Source organism: Oncorhynchus clarkii, chromosome 18, assembly GCF_045791955.1.
Source record: "Oncorhynchus clarkii lewisi isolate Uvic-CL-2024 chromosome 18, UVic_Ocla_1.0, whole genome shotgun sequence".
NCBI classification, from domain to species: Eukaryota; Metazoa; Chordata; class Actinopteri; order Salmoniformes; family Salmonidae; genus Oncorhynchus; species Oncorhynchus clarkii.
In genome coordinates, this window is record NC_092164.1 from 69,492,123 (window position 1) to 69,500,230 (window position 8,108).

An 8,108-nucleotide genomic window follows, 5' to 3' on the forward strand; every position below is an offset into this window, starting at 1 on the left:
ATCATGCCAGGTAGTCCTGAGGCATGGTCATAGGGCTCAGGACCTCCAAGAGAGGGAAAGAAAGAGAGAATTAGAGAGAGCATCCTTAAATTCACACAGGACACCAGATAAGACAGGAGAAATACTCCAGATATAACAGACTGACTCTAGCCCCCCCACACTAACTAATCAGCATAAATAAATGTAAACCTCAGTAATTGTTGTGTGTGCAGTACTCTATATATTTTGTACAAATTGACAGATCTGGATCAATTGACATTTTGCTCAATTCGGATTCCATCAGGTCTGCATCCTTTTTTTACATTTGAGGGCCTGAAGTTTCTCGTTGAGCTCCTGGTCAGTAATTGGGGAGTCCAATGGATTTTTATTGTCCTTTATAGCTTTTTCTAACCCATTCAACTTCTCATGAATTTGACCTTGTTCCGCGGTCGCATCAATTTGAACGGTGTTGTAGAGTTTCAAATGGGTTGTCCATATGTTTTATTTGATTTATTTTACCTTTATTTAACAAGGCAAGTCAGTTAAGAAGAAATTCTTATTTTCAATGACGGCCTAGGAACGGTGGGGTTAACTGCCTGTTCAGGGGCAGAACGACAGATTTGTACCTTGTCAGCTCGGGGGTTTGAACTTGCAACCTTCCGGTTACTAGTCCAACGCTCTAACCACTAGCCTACCCTGCCGCCCCAATTAATATATCTAATTCCTCTTGTTTTCATTTTCTTTTGGTTTTTCCAGTTTTGCCAGAAGTTGTTTGTGTTTACGGACTCCTCAATTAGTGTCAGCAGCTTGCTGTTGTTCTTTTTTGGTTCTGAATGTACGTTTATAGAGTTTTAAAGTCTGCCAGTAATGAAGGCGTAATTCACCATTTATTTGGGTCTCTGTGCTTTTGGTTGGATAGTGTTCTAAGTTTGTTCCTTATAATTTTACAATCTGCACCAGACTGTGGCCTTTTTTGTTTTGTTTATTATCAATTTCATTTGTGCTTCTTTTGCCGTTTGCCTGAATATATAGTTGATGTTTTGTACTGCTAGATTGATGCCTTCTTTACTGTGAGTGAATGTGGTATCCAGGAAGTTATCTAGGAGTGTTTGGATGTTTTGGTTACAGGTTGCTCTCTGCTATTCTTCTGTGCTGTTTTGGTCCCATAGGTATGAATGTCTGACGTTGTACAGCTTACTGGGCTGTGAATGTGTGGTTGTTTCCATGTATGTTCTTTTGAGGAACAATGTAATTTGGCTGTGATCAGACAGAGGTGTTGGTGGCTTGACAGTGACTGAGCTGAGAGAGAAAGGGTCAATGTCTGTAATCATATCGTCTACTGTGCTGTGGTCAAGGTGAGCAGTAGGTAGGTGAATCCCCACAAAGTGTCCCCCCATAACCTACCATTGACAAAGTACAGACCCAGGCTTCCACAGAGCTGCATCAGATCCCTTCTGTTGTTGTTGACGGTGCTGTCACTGTTGTTTCTATGGGGGAGATGAAGACCGAGACACTATGGCCTGTAATAAAGCTGTCCCCTCGTGTGGTCTGTCACTGTTGTTTCTATGGGGGAGATTAAGACAGAGACACTATGGCCTGTAATAAAGCTGTCCCCTCGTGTGCTCGTTAGATCAGGTAGTGTTCCTGTGCGCGCATTTGTGTCCCCATAGATGAGCACATCTCTTCCTGAAGGGTGGGGGAGATCTTCTCTGAGTAATATGGGGATTCTGAGGGGGGGGGGGGGGAGATCTCCTCTGAGTAATATGGGGATTCTGAGGGGGAGGGAGATCTCCTCTGAGTAATATGGGGATTCTGGGGGGGGAAGATCTCCTCTGAGTAATATGGGGATTCTGAGGGGGGGGGGGGAGATCTCTGAGTAATATGGGGATTCTGAGGGGGGGAGATCTCCTCTGAGTAATATGGGGATTCTGAGGGGGGAAGATCTCCTCTGAGTAATATGGGGATTCTGAGGGGGGGGGGGGAGATCTCCTCTGAGTAATATGGGGATTCTGAGGGGGGGGAGATCTCCTTTGAGTAATATGGGGATTCTGAGGGGGGGGGAGATCTCCTCTGAGTAATATGGGGATTCTGAGGGGGGGGGGGATCTCCTCTGAGTAATATGGGGATTCTGAGGGGGGGGGGGATCTCCTCTGAGTAATATGGGGATTCTGAGGGGGGGAGATCTCCTCTGAGTAATATGGGGATTCTGAGGGGGGGGAGATCTCCTCTGAGTAATATGGGGATTCTGAGGGGGGGAAGATCTCCTCTGAGTAATATGGGGATTCTGAGGGGGGGGGGGAGATCTCCTCTGAGTAATATGGGGATTCTGAGGGGGGAGGAGATCTTCTCTGAGTAATATGGGGATTCTGAGGGGGGGGGGAGATCTCCTCTGAGTAATATGGGGATTCTGAGGGGGGAGATCTCCTCTGAGTAATATGGGGATTCTGAGGGGGGGAAGATCTCCTCTGAGTAATATGGGGATTCTGAGGGGGGGGGGAGAGAGATCTCCTCTGAGTAATATGGGGATTCTGAGAGGGGGGGAGATCTCCTCTGAGTAATATGGGGATTCTGAGGGGGGGGGGGGGGGGGGGGGGGGGGGGATCTCCTCTGAGTAATATGGGGATTCTGAGGGGGGGGGGGGGGGGAGATCTCCTCTGAGTAATATGGGGATTCTGAGGGGGGGAGATCTCCTTTGAGTAATATGGGGATTCTGAGGGGGGGGAGATCTCCTCTGAGTAATATGGGGATTCTGAGGGGGGGGGGGGGGATCTCCTCTGAGTAATATGGGGATTCTGAGGGGGGAGGAGATCTTCTCTGAGTAATATGGGGATTCTGAGGGGGGGGGAGATCTCCTTTGAGTAATATGGGGATTCTGAGGGGGGGGGGGGAGATCTCCTCTGAGTAATATGGGGATTCTGAGGGGGGGGGGATCTCCTCTGAGTAATATGGGGATTCTGAGGGGGGGGAGATCTCCTCTGAGTAATATGGGGATTCTGAGGGGGGGAGATCTCCTCTGAGTAATATGGGGATTCTGAGGGGGGGGGGAGATCTCCTCTGAGTAATATGGGGATTCTGAGGGGGGGAAGATCTCCTCTGAGTAATATGGGGATTCTGAGGGGGGGGGGGAGATCTCCTCTGAGTAATATGGGGATTCTGAGGGGGGAGGAGATCTTCTCTGAGTAATATGGGGATTCTGAGGGGGGGGGAGATCTCCTCTGAGTAATATGTGGATTCTGAGGGGGGGGAGATCTCCTCTGAGTAATATGGGGATTCTGAGGGGGGAAGATCTCCTCTGAGTAATATGGGGATTCTGAGGGGGGTGGGGGAGATCTCCTCTGAGTAATATGGGGATTCTGAGGGGGGGGGGGGAGATCTCCTCTGAGTAATATGGGGATTCTGAGGGGGGGAGATCTCCTCTGAGTAATATGGGGATTCTGAGGGGGGGGGGATCTCCTCTGAGTAATATGGGGATTCTGAGGGGGGGAAGATCTCCTCTGAGTAATATGGGGATTCTGAGGGGGGGGGGGGAGATCTCCTCTGAGTAATATGGGGATTCTGAGGGGGGAGGAGATCTTCTCTGAGTAATATGGGGATTCTGAGGGGGGGGGAGATCTCCTCTGAGTAATATGGGGATTCTGAGGGGGGGGGGGATCTCCTCTGAGTAATATGGGGATTCTGAAGGGGGATATATATTGCTCAAAGGAACACATCGTTTTTTGTCAGTACACGTTTAAACCAAATGTGATATTTACCAATTCTGAATGTTCCACATGCTGACTGATAGGTTGATGAGTTTAGGCCCTGAATGTTCCACATGCTAACTGATCGGTTGATGAGTTAGTCCCTGTATGTTCCACATGCTGACTGAGAGTTTGATGAGTTTAGGTCCTGAATGTTCCACATGCTGACTGATAGTGATTTCATGTTGCAGAAAGAAAGAATAGCAGTCAGAAATACAGTAGCTACTGAGTTGTTCAGAGTGAGATACATACCCTACCGTTCAAAAGTGTCATGACGCTGGCCTGGGGGTAGGTCTGACAGTCATAAATACCCCCCCCCCCCCCCCCCTTTTCCCTCTCTCTAACCTACTGATGTGACTATTGAAAACCCCTTGGTTAACATAGGGAAAGTCTACACATTATAGTTATCAGATTCACATGGAATCGTATTGCAATTTAAATGTTTAAATATAAAATTATTGGTAAAAAGATTAAATGTAATTTTAGCTTCCAAATGAGAGATTTGGGTTTTCATAAGATAGGGCTCTGCAGTGGCCCGCCCCTGTGAAGAGACATGGGCTATAAAACTATGAAAACACACGTGGGATAGGAAAGGACAGACAGAGTATCTCGTCTACCACCCAACGACGACACTACAACATTTCCCGTTCACCACCAGAGACACTCTTCAAAGGACTCTGTTGGGCAACATGGCCATCCATCTACCACCAACCTATTGAAGCGCAGCTCAGAGTAAATATTTATTGCATTTTCCTTTTCCAAATGGGCGGTAATTTAGAATGCATAAGATACTGTATTTACGATAGCACAGCTTCGCCCTTTGTTCTTCAGTCTTCCCGCTCTTTCACTCAAACCCAACCCACTTTTCTTTTGTGTAACAAGCTGTCATATCTGTTCCGCCCGCTAGGGACGTTTTCCTTTATGTCATAATTTGTAATCAAGGTATGATTCATTCTGTATATACACTGTATGTAATTCTGTGTGGTTAGTTAGGTATTTAGTAAATTAATTATTAAACCCAATTTTGTATTGCTGATTCAGCCAGGGTTCGTGAAGATAACCAAGAACTTACAACTTTCAGATGAGATTGAAATAAGGTGACGATTAATATTGACTGCTATTGATGTAAAATATTCCTAGGTCTTTAAGAGTTTATTCGGAAGATAACAGCTCTATAAATATCATTTTGTGGTGCCCCGACTTTATAGTTAATTATATTTACATGATTATCTCAATCAGGGAATATTAATTACAGAGAATAGGATTTTAATAGAATAGCATGTCATATCACTTAATCCGGCATAGCCAAAGACACAACAAAAGTTTGGGGTCAACTGAAAGCAAAAATAAAAAATAATTGTCCATTTAGAATAACATAAAAATGATCCAAAATACAGTGTAGACATTGTTAATGTTGTAAATTACCATTGTAGCTGGAAACAGCAGATTTTTTAATGAACTATCTACATAGGCATACAGAGGCCCATTATCAGCAATCATCACTCCTGTGTTCCAATGGCACGTTGTGTTAGCTAATCCAAGTTTATTATTTTAAAAGGCTAATTGATCATTAGAAAAATTTGTTGAGTATATAGTCTATATATGTATACACTTATACATATACACTTCTATATATATATGTGTGTATATATGTATAAGTGCATATATATATATATATATATATATATATATGTGTGTGTGTAGGCTAGACAGTAAGGAACAGTTTAGTAGACTAGACTATGTGAGACACTAAGGAACAGTTTAGTAGGCTAGACGATGTGAGACAGTAAGGAACAGTTTAGTAGGCTGGACGATGTGAGACACTAAGGAACAGTTTAGTAGGCTAGACGAAGTGAGACACTAAGGAACAGTTTAGTAGGCTAGACGATGTGAGACAGTAAGGAACAGTTTAGTAGACTAGATGATGTGAGGGCCATGCTGTTACGGTTAGAAGGAAGAAAACAGCAGGGGGAAAATGTCATATGTGTAAGCTATAACAAAACCAATCCCTCTTCCACAAACAGGCTCAACTTTGTTAGTAATATCTTTGTAATATCAGTGTGCTATGTACAATGTTATAGAGTAAATAAATGTTGCTGAATAAGTTATGTCAAGTCTTACACATTGATTCAATCTTATTCATTCCCAAGGAGTAGAATGTAATGTAGGCCTATGAGCAGAATGGGTTGTATATTTCATGCCATCACTAACTTTTTAGCCCATGCTTTATGGGAGTTGGGAAAAGATCATGAAAAGAAAATGCGCACTACAGCTTTAAATGAGATTGTTTGTTGCTGTAGCTGTAGCTGTGCCAAGTCGAGATCTGCCTGCCATCGAATCCACAGTTACTCCGCAGGCTTCGCTATCGCCTCTGTGGTGTTGACGGAAAGTATTCATGCAGCCTACTTTGTCAGCGAGCACGGACATAACATACATTTAGTCATCGGGCACGAAGAGTCTAGCCTATTAATCGATCTAATCGTATTGTGCATGATAGATAAATGTTCTAACTTTACGCACGTAGAATAGACCAGGCAACATCAATCCACTTGTTGATTTGAATAGGCTTCCTCACAGCCGTCCGCTGCTTGGGAGTACTACTTAGTTTTTTGGGGGGGTGACCTGCGGCTACAGATGGATCTGAGTCCATTGGGAGGTTGTCATTAGTTTACCCAGGTTGTGTGTTACAGAGGCGGCTACAGATGGCGATGATCCTCGGCTTTTAAGAGGTGGACAGCCCGGCAGCGTCCTTCAGGAACGTCAACATCCTCACTATCAGCTACCGAGGGAGGGGGCATGGGCAACCAGGTGGATAAAATGAAACTGTCACATCTAAGTTACGCAGAAGTTCCCACAGTGGACCCCAACGGGCTGGACACTGAGGAGGGTCCTCGGATCGGAGTGTCATATATTTTCTCAACAGATGACGAGGAACAGGAGGGTGAAAACAGTAACGTAGACGGAGCGGATAAGGAGCACCACACTGGTACGGAACAGAAACACTACGACAGGCGCAACGAGGTGGATTGCGCTGTTTACCACCGGGAGGAATGTATTTATGAGAGGAGCGTCATGACCGCGGGCATGGAAATATACTCCCCCGAGAATCAACTACACAAATGCAAGGCAGGTGACCTGGTGGAGTTTGTAACCACGGGGCAGTACCCCCACTGGGCAGTGTATGTCGGTGACTTCCAGGTGGTGCACCTGCACAGAGCAGAGATAAAGAACAGCTTCCTGACAGACGCCAGCCAGGGAAGGAGATGTAGGATAGTCAACGAGCTGTATAAATTCAAAGCCCTCAGCGCCGAGATGGTGGTTCAGAACGCTATGGAACAGGTAGGAGCTAAAGACGGAGAGTTGAGCTGGAGAAATTCAGAGTGCTTTGCCGCTTGGTGCAGGTTTGGCAAACGGGAGTTCAAAATGGGCGGGGAGATCCGGATAGGAAAACAGCCATACAGGTTAAAGATCCTGATGTCAGATAAACAGTCTCACATGCTGGAGTTTCAGTGTTTAGAGGACTTGGTCATGGAGAAGAGGAGACATGACCAGGTGGGAAGGACATCAGTGGTCCAGGAGCTGGCCAATCATTTGAACAGTGTGGAAGAGATCAAAAGGAATCCACTCAGTGATCCAATAACTGCACAGATTGCTCAGTGATCTGATGGATTTAAGATGATGATGTCCCTTTCCTATCTAATCACAGACCACTAAGTGGAGTACCAAACACACATTTTCTAATACATGTTGATGAATTGAATCAAATGGCACATTCTGTTTTTTGATGAATAGAATCAAATGGCACATTCTGTTTTTTGATGAATAGAATCAAATGGCACATTCTGTTTTTTGATGAATAGAATCAAATGGCACATTCTGTTTTTTGATGAATAGAATCAAATGGCACATTCTGTTTTTTGATGAATAGAATCAAATGGCACATTCTGTTTTTTGATGAATAGAATCAAATGGCACATTCTGTTTTTTGATGAATAGAATCAAATGGCACATTCTGTTTTTTGATGAATAGAATCAAATGGCACATTCTGTTTTTTGATGAATAGAATCAAATGGCACATTCTGTTTTTTGATTGATGGAGAAAATGGTCTCAAAGGTGCAGAATATAATTTGTTTATGAATCATAATGATTGACATGATAATATACTTTGCATGTTTTCATGTCTCTAACAGGAAACTATCATACAAACATACCTATAGGCGTAAGGTTATCTCATTCTGATGAAAACATGTTGTAGAGCATAGGTTGATCAATCATCTCACTTATTGTACCGTACCAATCATCTGAGTCAAGTAAATTATCATTACATCTTTGCAATCGAACTGGCTTTTATTCCTGGCTGTCTACAGGTGTGTTTCTTCAGACACTC

General features: G+C 44.2%; 1 protein-coding gene across 1 annotated transcript; it reads left to right on the top strand.

Moving 5' to 3' along the window:
• The first annotated feature begins 6,515 nt into the window (after positions 1-6,515).
• Positions 6,516-7,379, top strand: LOC139372794 (protein LRATD2-like). The gene has a single exon (XM_071112598.1). It carries the CDS (start codon positions 6,516-6,518, stop codon positions 7,377-7,379), a length of 864 nt encoding a protein of 287 aa, XP_070968699.1.
• The last annotated feature ends 729 nt before the right edge of the window (positions 7,380-8,108 follow it).

Coding starts and splice junctions, on each gene's coding strand:
- LOC139372794 (XM_071112598.1), top strand. CDS start 6,516: ATGGGCAACCAGGTGGATAAAATGAAACTGTCACATCTAAGTTACGCA.